At 44.7% G+C, this 18,607-nt stretch overlaps 1 protein-coding gene across 4 annotated transcripts in view; it reads left to right on the top strand.

The window, feature by feature from the left end:
- The first annotated feature begins 3,392 nt into the window (after positions 1 to 3,392).
- The window catches only part of ADGRA3 (adhesion G protein-coupled receptor A3), a 132,458-nt gene continuing 117,243 nt past the window's right edge, over positions 3,393 to 18,607 (top strand). For 2 of the 4 annotated variants that reach the window (XM_059887743.1, XM_024993526.2), the window contains exon 1: positions 3,393 to 3,870. In XM_059887743.1, coding sequence (XP_059743726.1) covers positions 3,632 to 3,870 — 239 coding nt within the window. In that variant the 5' untranslated portion in view covers positions 3,393 to 3,631. Of the gene's footprint in view, positions 3,871 to 3,920; positions 4,964 to 18,607 lie in introns of those variants that run through there. The other 2 variants (XM_024993527.2, XM_010806048.4) reach the window with 1 other exon arrangement.

Genomic DNA, 18,607 nt, shown 5'->3' with positions numbered 1-18,607 from the left:
CATGTATTTATTGCATAGTAAATATATGTACATATGTATTTACTCATGTACATAGCTAATACAGAGTCTACACTAGAAGGATAAACAAAGCATCTTTGAATGTTTCCCTGGTATCTCCTACAAGCTTTACATAACATAGCAAGACAGGATTCGCAGCATAGAAGCCTTGGAATGTGGTCCATCTACCACCCTTAAAGCAACAGTTGACACAATACAACTTTACAGGACTATGTGTACAGGAATTATGGTTAATGAGTGATTTCTCAAACAGTTCCTATAGGATGTTCTAAAGTGGGATAATCAGCAACACAGTGAAGACTTTGAAAGGACCTATTAAAGTAACTTCAAAAGGTATAATGTTCTTGATGCCTGAGGGGGGATCAGCAGTAGATAGACCTGTCTGACAAGAGACTGTCAGGGCTGGGGTAGCTTAATTAAAGCGAAGATTTTGGTGTGACTGAGGGTTAAAGATGGTAAGTTTCAGACAGTGTCATCCTCAGAGATCTTCGTAACTGGGGAAAGGATCATCTGCCATGTCCTTATGAACCCATGCTGGTACAGAATGATAACCCAGGGTTGTGTGCTTTCCAAGGACTACAGGGTTGAAAGATAGACTTTCTAAAGCCTTTTCAAGTTTTAATATACTATATTATTATTTTGTGACTTGTAGTGATTTTTTTCAAAGACAGTGATTTCTGTGCCAGAATGTTTGAAATCATCCATGTATTAAAACATGTCCTTCATAGTTTTCCTTGGATTCAGGATATTACTTGAGATATCTCTGTGATAATTCTGTGCTTTCTACAGCTTTCTCAACTACAGTGAGGTAAAAAAGAGGATATGTATCAAATTGGTGTTAATACGGTAAACAAATTTCAAAACAGACATGCAAATTTATTTCAACCATAGGCTGAAGTAGAGTGTGTGAAGATACAGATTCTGAGTTCACATGACAGTTGCGGCTCTGACAACAGTAACATGGCTAATAAACTTCCATTTAGCTATGAAGTTTTCATCTTTATAGAGAAAACTGATGACAACAATGATGATTTTGTTAGGGAATAAGAATTCTTTAAATAAATTCAAAAGAATTTATTTAATTATACCACTTAAGCTTATTTATAGGTTTAAAGCTACTTAATGGTGATGATGATATCCCACTTTTTCCATCCATCAGTGTCAAGAACTGCACAGTTCAACAAGGTAGTCACTAAGCACCTTGGACTTGAAATTTGAATTAAATTAATTAAAGGTAAAGTGAAAAATTCTCTTCTGACCTCACACTAGCTACTTTTCAAGTATTAAATAGCCACCATACTGGACAGTGCAGATCTAGAATATCTTATTTCAGAATGCACTGTTAGCAATAGACACCTTCAGGTTCACATCGTTGGTTTTCAAAAAATGTTGATCAAATGAAGCACTATTCAATTTAATGCAACAGTGTCTGTTAAATAGACATCATTTATTTACTATCGAGAAAGTTTTAGTCATATAAAGAGATTCCTAGGAACTGGTGCCTAAGATAGATTCTGTAGGGGCCTTAGTCAGTAATGACCTCAGACTTGGTGAAGAAAAACCCCTTTCTAGCTCTGCATGTTATTTTATTTTTGGCTTTATTTTTATTTTTTAGCTGCACCTGGCAGCATATGCAATCTTACTTCCCCAACCAGGGATTGAACCTGTGCCTCCTGCAGTAGAAGCCAGGAGTCTTAACTGCTGGACCACCAGGCAAGTCCCTGAGTCTACGTTTTAGAGGGCACCAACCAAGCTCTCCTCCCCAAAGGGTGAAAAATCTCCAGGGCCAAGGGACTTATTCCCTAAGAGCCTGTGTCCTCTTTCTGTCACTAGACCTTGTCCAAGGAGCCCAGGCCCCTGGAATTCAATGACTGAAAATTCCCAATGCTACTTCCGGGGCCTGTGTGCTAAATCGCTTCAGTCCAGTTCAACTCTTTGCGACCATATGGACTATAGCCCGTCATGCTCCTCTAGCCATGCCATTCTCCAGGCAAGAATACTGGGTTGGGTTGCCATGCCCTCCTACAGGGGATCTTCTCCACCTTGGGATCGAAGCCGCTTCTCTCGCGTCTCCTACATTGCTGGTAGATTCTTTGCCCCTACTGCCACCTGGGAAGCTCTATAAGGGCTTGAGCAGGCCTCTTTCCAGAATTTTCCTCTTCAGGGAGGGCCAAACAACTGGTATTTGCATTCCTAGGCCTGAAGGGCTGCCAATACCACTTGAGGGTGTGCATGAAGCTTCGTTGAGAGGTGTGCAGAAAGCTCCTCTTGTTCATGAATGGTGCGGGCACAGGAAGTTAAAGTCACATAAGTGTGTAGACCAAGTGCTGGGACCTACCACTTATGAGGTGTAATCCAAGGTATTTGAGAGCTCGGTACACACACCTGGCATTCCAGGTTGTTATTAAGGAGTATTTCTCAAGATGGGAGCACAGAATATATATATTTTTGAAGGTCTGACATACTCCTTGTAAATATTTAAATATAGGGTAGGTGAGCCCCGGTGTTGGGACTGTTAGCGTGGGGTTGGCAGCACTGCCTAGAAGAAAAATAGATTCCGCTTGAGTTTCTTGGCTGGTTTGCTCGCAATTGATCTAACCGGTTATATCTGAGGTATCTTTGGATACCAGAGGGAAATTTCCTTTGCCAAAGGCTGCCGGTCCATCGAGGCCCCACTGCATCCTTTGCAGTGGTTATAAGTGGAATTGCTGAAGGCCAGAAACGGCTTTGGGGGGTCCTTTTTCTGGGACAGGACCCTGTTCCCAGCTCGGATGTATCTGGGACAAATGAGACTACGGAGTGTCTAGAAGGAGGTTCGAGATGTCTGCAGAGAGGAGGGAAGGCGATTCCTTTGAAGACTGTTAGTTTGGGGGCACTCTCTTCTTTCTTGGGTGCTCCAAAGAAACTGAACCTTGCTCTCCTCCCCTTCCCCAAGCCCAGGACTGGGGCTCGCCAGGCGGAACGCGCGGCTCCCAGGGACACACGGGGCGCCTTTGTCTGGAGGATTGCGGTGGAAGAGTAGAGAAGCGTGCGAGAGTGGCCACCGTGGCTGGAGTTTGGACTAGAACTTTCTTCCGCCCTCCCTACGGGTACGGTACTCCCGCTGACCCACAACTCCGGCCCAGAAGCCGGGAGCGCCTAGGTACCGGGGGTCCGGCTCCGCGGCGGGCGGCGCAGGTCCCCACGCACGCCCCTCCTTCCCGGAGCCGCGGGCGGCGAGGGGAGCGGAGACGACAAGGTAGAGGAGGAGGAGGAGGTGGCGGAGGGGAAGGGGCGGGGGCGGCGGGCTGGGAGGAGCCGCCGCGGGCAGTGGCCGGGGGAGGCGGCGGCGACTGAGGAGGAGGTGGAGGAAGCGGCGGCACTCCCGCCCCGCCGTAGAGCGGCGCTGGGACCCACGCGGCTGTGACCCCGCGGCTCCCCGGAGGCCGAGCGCGGCAGCTGCGGACAAAGGAGCATGTCGGCGCCGAGGAGGGCGCGTCCTCCGGCCACCACGAGACTCCGGGCGCCACCGGGCCCGCGCTGCGCTCCAGTCCGCCGGGGCACCAGGGCGGCCCGCTAGGCCAGCGCTGCGTCGCTCGGCCCGCAGGCCCCGGCCGGCCGCCCGGCCCGCAGCATGGAACGGCCCGGGCGCCCGCGGGGCCGCCCGCCGCCGCCCCTTCTGCTGCTGCCGCTGGCGCTGCTCGCGCTGCTGGGCGGCGGGGCCGTGGCGCTGCCCCCAGGCTGCAAGCACGACGGGCGGCTCCGAGGGGCCGGGAGGGCGGCCGGCGCCGCCGAGGGCAAGGTGGTGTGCAGCAGCCTGGAGCTCGCGCAGGTCCTGCCCCCGGACACGCTGCCGAACCGCACGGTTACCCTGTGAGTAGCCCGCGGGGCGCCCCTCTGTCCTGGCGCCCGGTCTCTTCCGTCCCAGCGCTTTCCGTCGTGTTGCTTCTCCTTTCTCGCCACTTGGAAGAGGGTCCCGCCGCCACCCCCGCGCCTTTGTGTGCGTGGAGCCGCTGGCGGGGGTGATGCTGGGGAACGAGCGGGCTCGGCCGGAGGCGTTTCTGTGGCTGGCGAGCGGATGTGTGCCGGCGTCGCTCCGCTAGTTTGCAAAGTAAAAGTTTTAGGATTCCCCCGCGCGGTCCCGGCGCAGTGCTTGTGAAGCTAGCTGCGCGGTGCCACGTGAGGATGCAAGTAAACATGCAAGCCGCGGAGTTAAAGCTCATTCATCCGTGCTTGGGCGCAGGAAAACAGCTGGGCTAGAAGGGCCAGCCCTTCAGTTACTTGCAAGTTAAGTTACTCGAACACTAGTTTTCAGGATACTAAAGCCACACAGGGACTTTGAACGCCACTGTGTGTGATCTCCAAACTTCCAGACTGTTTCCTTTGCTTTTGCCGGCTGAGTTTTATTACATTAAAGAGCACCTTGTAAAATAAGAGTTTTTTTTTAAGGGCCCAGAAATATATTTGAGATGAAATCGTGCACCTTCGACCCCCGGTTTCTTGGGTATGAGAGCTTATCTTTAAAGCCGAGAACTTCACATTTGCAAACTGGGTTTGTTGAGCCTTCCAACTCAAGGGATTTTCGGATTGAGTTTCCACCTGGAAAGAAAAATTTTTGGTCTCGTAACTCACTTTGTGCTACGATTCACTGTCCAGTTTTGCCAATTCTAGCTGAACCCTTGGCCCGGTGACTCTTGATTTTATTTTCTGAACGAGGAATTGGTTTGGGACAGTTTAAAAGTGTTTCTAATGGGTATTTTGTCGAACTGAAATATGAGTCCCTCGGCGCCGTGTGCCTCTGTGTTGTTTTGGTTGGTTTCCTAAAAAAGAATCAAGGCTGCCAGTATAAAAACATGAAGGCAAGAGGAACAGCGTGACCTGTGAAAGAACTTAAAATATGGTTTTTAATTTAGCCCAGAAATATGGTTTTTAATTTAACCCAAATTAACCCTAGCAGGATTTATGGGTAAGTACAGATTTCATTACTAACACGTTTGTTCTTCGTTTCCATTTGTTTGAATTAGGAAAGGTTTAACACAGGAAAACTGTGTGTTTTTCTGTTTATGGAGGCCTGAAAAAGGTAAAAGAGTTTTTGTTTTGTTTGATTCCTTTACCAACGCTTGACCACTTGGTAGTGGCAGCAGCTGTATTTATTTCTTAGCCAGATTCTTTGAAGTGGAAATCTTGAGTATGGGCCCGTAATTACAGTCTGGAGTCAAGTGGAGAAAACCTTTGTTTTGGAGATATCCTCTGTTACTCTGAAGAAATTAGTCCTATATTTGGCTTCTGAATCAGTGGCACTTAAGCTGATTCAAGTTTAGGTCGATTTTTCCTGAATTGTCAACAATTGTAAATTGTTGATTTCACAGGGAGAAAAAAGTTGATATTGTAGAAAATAACTTTTCAGAATATGATCAAACTATTTCATTGAATGTTAATGAACTGATTAAAATATGTGCCTTTGAAATGTCATTGTAATTCTTTTTTTTGCACCTGAAAGTCCTTTAAAGTAAAAGTAATACAATTTAGTGAATGGGAAGAATTATAATTGAGGATCAGATAAAGTTGATGTTCTGGATGAAGTTGGTTTCAAGTGTATCAGAATGGGGGTGGGTGGGTGGGTGTGGGTGTGTGTGTGGGGGTGTGTGTGTGTGTGTGTGTGTGTGTGTGGTGTTCTGGGCCAGTTTCCTCATTTTCCTAGAGAATAAATTAGATGGTCATAGTAGATAAGTGACTTGCCCAATTCCTATGATAAATTTATAGCGAGGGGATCCGTGCCCTGGATTCTTGCCCTGCAGTTCACATGCTTTTTCATCTTCATTCCTTGTCTTCATCTTCCTTAGTTCAACACAGGTTTTTTTTTTTTTTTTATTAAATCATTTCTAGATCATTGGCAGTATGTTGAGGTTTGGACTAGGTGTTATTTTCCTAGGACTGTGGTAGATTAATCACTAGTTTGATGCCTTAAGACAGCAAATTTCTTCTCTCACCATTCTGGAAGCCGAAAATCCAAAAGCAAGGGTTTTAAGCAGGACCATGTTCCTGCCAAGGCTCTGGAGAATCCTTGCCTCTTTTCAGCTTCTGACTTTCCTTGGCTTGTGGCAGCTCAATTCCACTCTGTTTCTGTCTTCCTGTGGTCTTCCCTGTGGTGTCTTTCAAATATTCTCCTTTCTCTTATGAGACACCAGTCTTTGAATCTAGGGGTCCACTGGGAAGTCCACGAGGCTCTTTTCTCAAGATTCATGACTTGGTTTCATCTGCAGAGAAACCCACAAAAACCAACCCTATTTCCCAGCAGCGTTATTTTCAGAGGTACTAGGAGTAAGAACTTGGACCTTTGGTTTTGGGGCACACTCACTTTTCAATTCATACAGAATACAGACAAAAACATTATCTTTCTTCTCTAGGAACTCACACAGATTTGAGGAGAAAGTTTCATGAAGTCTCAGGACAGTATGGTTAAACACTCTAATATCAGGGAACACAATTAGCAAAAGGAACCCATAAGAGGGCAACCGAGGTTCCTCTGGGGCATAATGGGTAGGATCGAGGATCTGAGAACCCATAGCCAATTTGAGAAGTATGAGAAAGATACTGTGGAGGAAATGAGGGGATGAGAGGTGGGCATCCCCGGCAGGCCCAGGATAGTGGAGATGCTTGAGGAATTGTGTGTTTGAAGTTTCTGGAATGTCAAGGACACATGTCTAGTGCTTGGAATGGTGGTGGTGGTGGTAGGGGTTCAGGGAGCTCTAGGAACAAGTCAAGGATAGGCAGGCTCTCTAATTCCTTCGGTGTGGCCAAACGTTTTCAGCTGAGTTGTGATGTGGCTGCCGAGTGGAAAGTTGGGGGTTGAAAGGATGGCAAGGATTGAAGTTTTCTTTCTCTTTACTAATTAAAAATAAGATTATTTCTTCTTAGTGGATTTCTTTCTCAGATCCTTCTGCTGCTGCTAAGTCGCTTCAGTAGTGTGTGACTCTCTGAGACCCCATAGACGGCAGCCCACCAGGCTCCCTGGTCCCTGGGATTCTCTAGGCAAGCATACTGGAGTGGGTTGCCATTTCCTTCTCCAGTGCATGCATGCATGCTAAGTTGCTTCAGTTGTGTCTGACTCTGTGCGACCCCATGGACAGCAGCCCACCAGGCTCTGTCCATAGGTTTCTCTAGGCAAGAATACAGGAGTGGGTTGCCATTTCCTTCTCCATCAGATTCTTCTACGATCTTAGTGAACAACACTTATTTTCATAGCCATGTTTCTAGAGAGGTTTGGCAGAAATCCTCAGCTTGACCACACTTGTTCCTTGTATCTTATATAACCTTCTGCATTAAAGGATTATGTTCCATTTATTATTTTACGCACAAACTGAATACAAATTTAACTGCATTAATGCTTTTGTTGGAAATCTATTTCTATGTTTCATGTGAAATGCTCAATATTAAGTTTTAAAAATTCTGAAGACATCAGTGGTAGAAAGTTTCACAGATTTAGTCGTGGTCTTCCAATAGTGTTTTCCTGGTGATGCTACATGGTGATTGTAGATAAAAGGTTTCTTTTAAAAAAATTTTATGATTTGTTAAGTAACTTTGGGACAAAATCCAGATGTTTTTCAGACTGTTTAACAGACTAAAATAATGCTCGGGTTTGGTTTTTACTTTTATAAAATGTTAAGTTCTTTTGCTATCAGAGGACTGATAATTGGACATCCCCAGTGTATGCGGCTCAGTGCTAGGTACACAAAAAGAAGTGCTGGTGTTTGGAAACTTCAGTCTGGTTGGAGAGGGAAGATTTGCACCGAAGCAAAGCAGACATCTAGGGAATAATCTCAGAATGTCTGTAATTAAGTAATAAATTCTGTACTGCTGATTGTTTAAATGCTTTAGGAAGCCTGTTAAGAGGAGAGCTGTGAGGCTGTGGAGGCCTGGGAAGGTATTAAAATTTTCCTGGAGAGGTTGAGACTTGAGCACGGCCTGAGGGAAGGGAAAGGTTTGGGTTTTGAGCTAGGGGAGAGAGGGCGCTCTGCAGTTGAAATGAGGCGTGGTGATGAACTGGCCCTGCTGAAAAGCAGGGAAGGTTTCAGAACCATTGGTCTGTCTGTGGTGTTTCAAGCACCAGGCTGGTCCAGGTCAGTTAGGGGAGTGTGTCCAGGTGGGAAGGAGGAGGGGCCCAGGCTGAAGTCCCCTGGAGCAGTAGAGGGGCCTGAGAAGGAAGGTGCAGCTGGTGAGGTTGAGGGGCAGCAACTGGGGAGTATTTGGTCAAAGAAGCCAAGGGGAGTTCAGGTTTGAAGACAGGATGGGGGCGCCCCAGTGGAGAGATGCTGCGAGGTCGGGAACAGTAAGAACAAGCTAGACTTGACAGCTTTGGTGCCCTCCGTGGGCCAGAGGCTGCAGGAGGCAGATTGTGGTAGATTAAAGGGAGAACTGTGTGAGGATGGTGGTGTTACCTTGATGAGGAAGAAGTTTGGTGTGAGGAAAGAGAATCTTTGCATCCTGCTGAGTATGGTTGGCAATAGTTGGGGAGAGGGAGAAATGGATGATGGAAGGTGAGATATGATGGGAGCTGGAGCCCAGGTGGGGTGTGAGGCTTTTAGATGGAGGGGGGTTGTTCCATCCCCAAGTGGTGACTGGAGGGAGCTTGGGCAAAATGGTGGGTGGGAGACCACCGAGGAGGGCATATGGGATGAAGAGGGCTTTGCTGCCCCCTGGCATTTATTTTTTCAAAGACCTAGAGGCTGGGTGAGGGAAGAGGGTGAGGAGATGGTGTGAAGAGGAAGTGAATGAAGAGTGAAGTGGCCCTTTTGGAAAGGACCTGGGGATTGTAGAAGTGTCACCCAGGTGGAGTGGTGTCCGTTTTTGCCTTGTGATCCAATTCAGAGGGAGATGGTCAGCATGTTTTTTTTTCCTTCTCTTCAGCTGCTTTCAGCTTAGAGATGAGAACAGTGGATATTAGCCAGGCTGCTTCGCCAGGTGAGGACAACAGAGGAGGAGAAGTAGCAGGGAGATTTCAATGAACATCACGGACAGCTGCTGTGGTCTGAATTCATGTGGATCCAGGTTTTTATCTTTGAATGAAAGGTCTTCTCTGTAGCCATATTTTCTCATTCTCAGCACAGCCTTTTTTCCCCGTGCACATCTATTGAGACACTATTAATATTGTACGCACAACTCTGAGTGCTAGGGATGGCTCTGAGTGCTAGGGATGGCTAGAATAAGCTATAATTCTTTCATCCGAGGATCAATGCTGCTGCTGCTGCTAAGTCGCTTCAGTCGTGTCTGACTCTTTGCGACCCCATAGACGGCAGCCCACCAGGCTTCCCAGTCCCTGGGATTCTCCAGGCAAGAACACTGGAGTGGGTTGCCATTTCCTTCTCCAATGCGTGAAAAGTGAAAGTGAAGTCGCTCAGTCATGTCCGACTTTTAGCGACCCCATGGACTGCAGCCTACCAGGCTCCTCCGTCCATGGGATTTTCCAGGCAAGAGTACTGGAGTGGGGTGCCATTGCCTTCTCTGCGAGGATCAATAATATACCCCAATTCTCTGCTTCACCACAGCATGCGTCTCATTGTCCCCTGAGCAGATTTTTATGTATTTGCTTCCTGTATGCCTCGGCTAAGTTTGCCACTCTTGCCTGACGCCCCTTTCCTGGTAAAAATGTGGGTTCTCATTAATCTAGCCCAATTGCAGTGGCCTCTTTTGTACCTCTTCCAATGCTCTGATCCTTCTCTTCTCTAAACTTGGGAAGTGCTTCTTATCTGTGCTCTTATGTCACTTTATGGGATACTTGATGCGTTCCTCAAAGCATGTCCTGTCAAAGGAAGGGCTCTGAGACCTCACTGGGTGGGAATGTAATCACTCTTTATTGATAAGAGTAATGCCAGCAATGATAGGACTGTATGGTGGGAGGTCAGGACAAGCAGAGAGATGTGAATTCAAAATTTTACTCTTTTATGGCCAGTGAAAACATTTCATTAGTTTAGGTCAGCATTTCATGGCTGTTGGGTCCCCGATTCAAGAACAGATATAAATATGGGCAGTTACATTTGACCTACATGATCTTATGTGTGTGATAAGCACACATTGCCAACATCCATTGGATCATAGAAAAAGCAAGAGAGTTCCAGAAAAGCATCTACTTCTGCTTTATTGAGTACACCAAAGCCTTTGACGGTGGATCACAACAAACTGTGGAAAATTCTTAAAAGAGATGGGAATACCAGACCACCTTACCTGCCTCCTGAGAAATCTATATGCAGGTGAAAAAGCAACAGTTAGAACCAGACATCGAACAACGAACTGGTTCCATATTGGAAAAGGAGTATGTCAAGTATATTGTCACCCTGCTTCTTTAACTTCTATGCAGAGTACATCATGGGAAATGCTGGGCTGAATGAAGCACAAGCTGGAATCAAGGTTGCTAGAGAAATATTAATAACCTCAGATATGCAGATAACACCACCCTTATGGAAGAAAACGAAGAAGAGCTAAAGAGCCTCTTGATAAAAGTGAAAGAGAAGAATGAAAAATCTGGCTTAAAACTCAACATTGAAAAAACGAAGATCATGGCTTTTGGTCCCATCACTTCATGGCAAGTAAATGGGGAAACAATGGAAACAGTGAGAGACTTTATTTTTCTGGACTCCAAAATCACCACAGATGGTGACTTCAGCCATGAAATTAAAACACATTTGCTCCTTGGAAGAAAATCATGACCAACCTAGACAGCATATTCAAAAGCAGAGACATTACTTTGCAGACAAAGGTCCATATAGTCAAAGCTATGATTTTTCCAGTAGTCATGTATGCATGTGAGAGTTGGACTCTAAAGAAAGCTGAGCACTGAAGAATTGATGCTTTTGAACTGTGGTGTTGGAGAAGACTCTTGAGAGTCCCTTGGACTGCAAGGAGATCAAACCATTCAATCTTAAAGGAAATCAGTCCTGAATATTCATTGGAAAGACTGATGAGAAAGCTCCAGTACTTCAGCCACCTGATGCGAAGAACTGACTCATTTGAAAAGACCCTGATGCTGGGAAAGATTGAAGGAGGAAGAGAAGGGGACAACAGAGGATGAGATGGTTGGATGGCATCACCACATCGATGGACATGTGTTTGAGTCAATGGACATGAGTTTGAGCAAGGTCTGGGAGTTGGTGATGGACAGGGAAGCCTGATGTGCTGCCGTCCATGGGGTCACAAAGAGTCAGACACCAACTGCGTGACTAACTGAACTGAAACACTCACGTAAAACAGTGTTTCGGCAGGTTGATCAGAAATACTGAAGAATTTTGGGCAGACTTAGGCATTTGGTCTATGAATGCAAGTCTTGGTGCTGGTGGTTTAGTTGCTGAGTTGTGTCCCACTTGTGACCCCATGGACGGTAGCCTACCAGGCTCCTCTGTCCATGGGGTTCTCCAGGCAAGAATACTGGAGTGGATTGCCATTTCCTTCTCCAGGGGATCTTCCCAACCCAGGTATCAAACCCTGGCATCCTGCATTTTAGGCAGATTCTTTTCCAACTGAGCTACAAGGGAAGTGTTTTTTCCAATCTGGTGAGGTTTTGCATGACCCAGCCCCTTAATCTTGTTGCTTCTTACCTGCTTTGGAGTCCTCCAGCATCAGGAGTATTTGATGAGAAGATGGTGGGTTTGGCAATAAATCAGAAATAAAATCCTAGAAAGAGACATAGGAACTTTCCAAACCTATAAAGGTGTTTTTTTTTTTTTTTTTAAATAGGCAAAAACAACAAAGTAAAAACTCCTGAAAGTACTCAGAAAACAACACAGGGTGAAGTTCCTTAGAGTTGCATTTAGGACTTTTGTTTTCTTCCTATTTAGTTGCGTCTCTGAAAATAGTTGCTTTCTGTATTGGCTCTCCTCCTGTGGAGGAATTTTTTTTTTTTTTAAATTATAGCAGATCTATTTAGCTGTGTCGAGTCTTAATTGTGGCACACAGGATATTCATTGCATCAGGCAGAACTTCTGTTACAGAACACTGGCTTCAGTAGTTAAAGGCTCATTTGCTCTGCTGCCTGAGGGATCTCAGTTCCCCTGCCAGGGATCAAACCCGAGTCCCCTGCACTGCAGGGAGGATTCTTAACCACTGGGCCACCATGGAAGTCCCTCGCATGAAAGTCCCAGAGAACATAACAAATTCATTGTTCTCAACATTTTTGTCAAAAACAGACAAAAAAATAGAGTACAGAATTCTTAAAATTTTAGTAACTTATTAAATCAGTTTTTTTTTTTTTGCCAAAATTAGGAAGCTGTAGATGCAGACTTGCTCAATGAGTTTTTAATAGTTGCCTAACTAAATTTATTTTAATAAAATTTTTAATGCTTCATGGATGGTTTAGCTTGTTTTTATGTTCACGTGCAGATCATTTTAGTCCAAAGAGGGAGTTTTAAATTAAGCAGTTTCCCCAAGCTTTTTTAAATTGAATTTCGCACGTGTGGTGAGGGAAACTCCTGCGTGTTGGATGGGACAGAACAGAGGTGTGGCTGTTGCCCCACAGAAGAGACAGGTCTGTCCTGGCCACCACTTGTAGTGCCATGCTGAGCACCTTGCACATAGTGGGCATTTCTCTCAGGTAACCTTTTCTTGTCCTCAGAGCCTGAAGAGAGTAAACGGAAGGGGTTGGTGTAAGAATCATCTAGGACTTCCCCCATGCCCCTGTGCCCACCCAGCTTCCCCCCAGCACCCTTTGTCTGCGGGTTGCAAGCCCAGGTTTAAATCTGCTTTCCCACAACAGCAGGGGCCTTCCAAAGACCAGACTTTTGGTAATCACTCTTCTCTAGTGGCTGTCTTCGTAATTCCTATCCTAGTTTTTAAAACTGCTTGCTTTTGTGTTCGCTCGGCAAATAGTTATTTCCTGCCTACTCGGCCTGTTGTCGATGTAATTTAGGTGTGCTTGTGTGATTGTTTTTGGCCATTAGACCAGTTTTATCCTAGGCTCGTGTGCTTGTATTCCTTTCTGGAACTCCACCTCTTGCCTTCCAGAAACACAACATCTCCCTGGTCTGCCGCCTTGTGACACAGTTTAACCTGCATCCTCTTCCTTCGCCACACTCTGCTGTGAGAGCTGGAGATACCGGGGTTGGGGGTGGGAGGGGGAACTGGTGGACTTTCAAAAATTATTATAGGCGTTGAGGTTTCTAAAGAGATATCCGCAAGACTGGTTTAGGAACAACATAACCAATGGGACTGATAGACCGTGTGGGCAGTGACCGCCTTGGCTTTCCCCTCACATCTGTCTGCTGGGCACAGAATCTTTCACCTCATATGTCTCTGATCTCCGTAGCACATAATCACCTCCAGTACTCAGAGCAGTTCTTTCTGAGGATTTTCATGTTGTGACACACACACACAGTGCTAAGGTTTGTGTGGAGGGTGCGCAGGTGGGAACCCCACTGAGCCAGACCCTGCATCCCAGCCCAGCTTGGGGAGGGGTTTGGGGGAGCAGTTATTTCCACCTTCCTGTAACCTGGTTGCTGAGTTTGCTGTTGAGACTTTTCACCTTGCTTTGAATCACCTAGGAACATTAAAAGCTCAGATGCCTGGGCCACAGGTCTCATGATCTGATTTGACTGTTCCAGGATGGGGCCTGGAAGTTGGTATTTTTCACAGCTCTGCAGGTGATTGTCTTGTCACCTGGGCTAAGAATCTGTTTTCTAGGTGTTTTCTTCACCACTTGTCATCTGCTACAACAAAAGAAGGTAGAAGAAAGAGGAGTGGAGCAGAATGAGGACAACTGCCTCAAGGGAAGGGGGCTGTTCCAAGTGGAGCAAGGATGAATGGAAATCAGGAGATGTTTTTAGGACAGAGAACTGAGAGCTTTAGGTTGGGGCCTTATTCATAAGAGAGGAGAAAAGTGACTATATGTAAAGTGGGGAATGATATGCCAAACTAGGATTTAATATCAAGTCATGAGGTTAACGGCTTCCCAGAGGGCTCAGCAGTAAAGAATCCGCCTGCAATGCAGAAGATGCAGGTTCGATCCCTGGATTGGGAAGATTCCCCTGGAGAAGGAAATGGCAACCCACTCCAGTATTCTTGCCTGGAAAATCCCATGGACAGAGGAGCCTGGCGGGTGACAGTCTGTGGGGTTGCTAAGAGTCGGACATGACTGAGCGACTAAACAACAGCAGCAACAGCATGGGGCTAAGGACAGTAAGGTTGTGGAGGTGCGTTGTGGCACTGAAAGGATGAACTGAGAGAGTCTAAGGGCAGCAAACCAGCATTTGGGGGCCTGATACTCAGATGGAGCAGACAATGAAACACATAATAGCCCCTTCCTTGATCTGCCTTAAATCCTTTATTGTATATTAAATTTAAAATAGAGATTTATTTCTGATAATAATCCATTATTAATATAAAATAGTAAGAAAGCGTAGAGAATCCATGAGAGGCCCAATTCCCCAAGTATCTGCCTACTGAGAATTTTTTGTTTGGTCTTGTCTAAGTTATTAAAAAAAAAGAGCTTATTTTAATTTACATCCTCATTATAAGTGAAGTTTCATATATTTTTGACACATGTGCAAAAGGGTCATTTGTATTTGGCCACCTTCTCTGTACATTTTTAGTTTCCAGCAGTTTTTTTTAGCCCCCAGTTGACACTTAGATTTTTTGAGTGACCACTCATTATCTGAAAATGTAGTACTTTCATTATTTCTTGCTGCTTTGGCTGGGACTGAGGAGGCAGGATTGTGGACACCTTTGTCATGTTCTTGACTTGATAATGGACAGGCATGTTGGGCAGATGAGGACAAGAGATATTTCCTGGCAGGGCACATGATTTTGTTGAGAGGCTAAATCCACTCATATAGCAGGCATTTGCTAGTTGCTTTTAGCTCTTTATCAATTCACATGACTGACATTCTTGGTTCTTAGGTTAAATAAAAGATATCTTTTGCCCTTCTTTTCCTTCCCATATTTTGCCTTGTGATGTTTAAATTATGTAATGGTTGAATTGTACATATTTGAAATCTTTTCTTCCTGAATAATCAGTATGGGGGGGAAGGGCATGCCTGTGGAATGCAGTTTTATACAAAGAAGGCTCAATTGACAGTCATCCTCACTCTCTAGTTCTTAGGCTATTTTTATTAAATTCTTTTGGATGACAGTGGCATGAGCATGAAGAAAATCTTCTGGCAGGATTGCTAGCTCTACAAGCAAAAGCGGTGCTTCCACCTAGTCAAGAATTGTACAGTAATCCTCCTTTGTACCTAGCTTCAGTTACTCGTGGTGAACCATGGGCCACAAATATTAGATGGAAAATTCCAGAAATAACTCATGAGTTTTAAAGTGTGCACCGTTCTGAGTAGTATGATGAAGTCTCTCTCTCTCCTGCCTGGGATGGGAATCATCCTTTTGTCCAGCGTATCCGCCTGTTAGACACTTGGTGGCCATCTGGGTCATGTGTCATCAGATCGATTGTCCTGGAAGCTCAGTGCCTTCTGTTCCAGCCACCCTTGTTTTACTTCGTAATGAGCCCTCAAGTATAGGAGTATTGATGCTGGCAATGCAAAGGTGCCGAAGATAAATCTGTAAAATGCTTTCTAAGTGAAAAGGTGAAAGATTTAACACGGAAAGAAAAATAATCATATATACTGAGGTTGCGAAGATCTAGAGTAAGAACAAATCTTTAGCCATGAAATAGTGAAGAAAAAAGAATCCATGCTCATTTTGCTGTTGCACCATAGACTGCAAAAATTATGGCCACAGTGTGTGATAAATGCTTAGTTAGATGGAAAAGACCTTTTTCATTTGTGCAGTGAGATATTTTGAGAGGGAGACCACCTGCATAGAACTCTGATTACAATATGTTGTCATAATTCTCTTAGTTTATTGATGATAATCTCTTATGTGCCTTCTTTAAAAACTAAACTTTATCGGAGAATGTATATAAAGGAAAAAAATAGTACATAAAAGACACTGAAGTTGGAGGTGTCCTCTGGGGGCCTTGAAGCGTATCCCCTGTGGATAGGAGGGACTCCTGTACTTGCAGGCCAAGATGTTTCCCCAGAATAGGAACAAGCACGTCCGCCACCCAGGCTGGGGAGAAATAAAGACCCCTATGGGTAATCTAAGCTCCCCAAGCTGCACCCCTACTCCTCTCCCCTGCATCCTCCCAGTATGGGACATAATATACAGTAGGTGATTGTGAGTTAAATTCACTCCCTATATGAAGACATTTCTGAATTAGAGTAAATAGTTCCGTCTCTGTGATCTTGCCTCCCCTAGATAATGGAGCTTGGAGACTTTTTTGTCCCCTCCTGCCACTCTCGCACCTAGAAGAGTGGTCGGCTTTTCATTGGCATTTCTGTGATCGCCTCCTATTGTGAGCTGGATAGAAAGCAGGTTGTAAATTGTGTTGGGGATGACACTTCTGCCTAAACCCTCCTGAGATTTAATTGAAGGAAACTTAAAGTGGGCTTTGGAGATGCAGCTGTAACACAGACTCTGTAATGCAGTTGTTAAACTTCTCTTTCTTCAAGACTGCTTGAATCTAAGTCTAATTAAATTGATTCATTTCCCATCAAGATAAGACTTAAAAGCATTCTTTGTTTTATTGTGCAATTCTTCCCAACTCTTTTCTCATGAAAAGGCAAAGAGTAATTGACTAGGGGTGTATTCATCTCCAGTACCATGTTTAAGGCAGATGGGCTTTCTATTAGATTAAAAATTTTTTAACCTTCGTTTTGTTTGTTTGAAACAAGACCAAGTGTAAACTCTCCCTTGCTGGTGAAGATTTGATTAGATTTCTCAACTCTAAAGATGGTAACAATAACCCTGTATGTGAGACAGCAAAAGAGACACTGATGTATAGAACAGTCTTTTGGACTCTGTGGGAGAGGGAGAGGGTGGGATGATTTGGGAGAATGGCACTGAAACATGTATAATATCATATATGAAACGAGTTGCCAGTCCAGGTTCGATGCACGATACTGGATGCTTGGGGTTGGTGCACTGGAATGACCCAGAGGGATGGTATGGGGAGGGAGGAGGGAGGAGGGTTCAGGATGGAGAACACATGTATACCTGTGGCGGATTCATGTTGATATATGGCAAAACCAATACAATATTGTAAAGTTAAAAAAAAAAAAAGATTTCTAAACTCTTTCCAATACCATGGAATTTGCAGTCCACCTTGGCAATCAGTGCTAGGCTGGCTCCTCCATTCCTTGTACCCGCATCCAGCCTCATCCTTTGCTTGCATCACTGCAGCTGTCATAATCTTTGGAATTATTTATTTACAATCCTTTCTGTCTTACCAGACTCTGAACTTTTTTAAAAATTGATGTATGTATAGTTGGTTTAGTTTCAAAATGTCCAACATAGTGATTCAGTATTTTTGTTAACTTTAAATGGACTATGCCTGTGTATATACTAAGTCACTTCAGTCATGTCTGACTCTTTGCAAACTTACGGATTGTAGCCCTCCAGTTTCCTCTGTCTATGGGTTTCTCCAGGCAAGAATACTGGTGTGACTAGCCATGCCCTCCTCCATGGGATCTTCCCAACCCAAGGATCAAACTCGTATCTCTTACATCTCCTTCACGGGTTCTTTACCACTAGCATCACCTGAGAAGCCCTTAAATGGAGTATAATCTATAACAAAATAATGGCCATATTTCTCTGTGCTGTACAATATATCCTGTGGCTTAATTTACTTTATACATAGTAGGTTGTATCTCTTAATTTCCTACCCCTGTTGTGCCCCTCTCCCCATTCCTTCTCCCCATTGGTGATCACTGGTTTGTTCTCTGTATCTTAAAGTCTGTTTTTTGTTTTGTTACATCCATCCCTTTGTAAATCAAACCAGTCAATCCTAATGGAAATCAACCCTGACTATCCATTGGAAAGACTCATGCTTAAGCTCCTATACTTTGGGCACCTGATGCGAAGAGCCAACTCACTGGAAAAGACCCTGATTCTTGGAAAGATTGAGGGCAGGAAGAGAAGGGGACGACAGAGGAAGAGATGGTTGGATGGCATCACCGACCCAATGGACATGAGTTTGAGCAAACTCCAGGAGATGGTGAAGGACAGGGAAGCCTGGCGTGCTGCAGTCCATGGGGTCTCATAGAGTGAGACTTGACTTAGTGACTGAGCAACAATGAGTGATAACATAGAGTGTTTGTCTTTCTGTGTCTGACTTATTTGTCTTAGCATGATAATCCCTAAGTCTGTCAACTTTGTTGAGTTTCCTTCTATTTTGTGGCCTAGTAATGTTCTTGTATATATGTACCACATCTTCTTTATCTGGTCAACTGTCGTTGAACACGTAGGTTACCTCTCTATCTTGGCAATTGTAAATAATCTCGCTACGAACGTTGGGTGCATGTATTTTTTAAAATTAGCGTCTTTGTTTTCTTCAGATGTATACCCAGCTGTGACATTTCTGGATCATGTGGTTCTGTTTTTTATTTTTGAGGAACCTCCATAGTGTTTTCATAGTGGCTGCACCAGATTGTAAACTCTTGATGGTGATATTTACCTCTGTATCCTCAGTGTCTATCACATAAACACTTAGTAAGTCTTTGTATAAATAAGGCCCATGTTCCCCATTGTTTTTCTTTTTTTCCTAAAGTAGAACTAGAAGAAGAATCTTGCATTA

Source organism: Bos taurus, chromosome 6 (assembly GCF_002263795.3).
Source record: "Bos taurus isolate L1 Dominette 01449 registration number 42190680 breed Hereford chromosome 6, ARS-UCD2.0, whole genome shotgun sequence".
Lineage (NCBI taxonomy): Eukaryota > Metazoa > Chordata > Mammalia > Artiodactyla > Bovidae > Bos > Bos taurus.
This window is presented reverse-complemented; position numbering and strand designations above follow the sequence as displayed.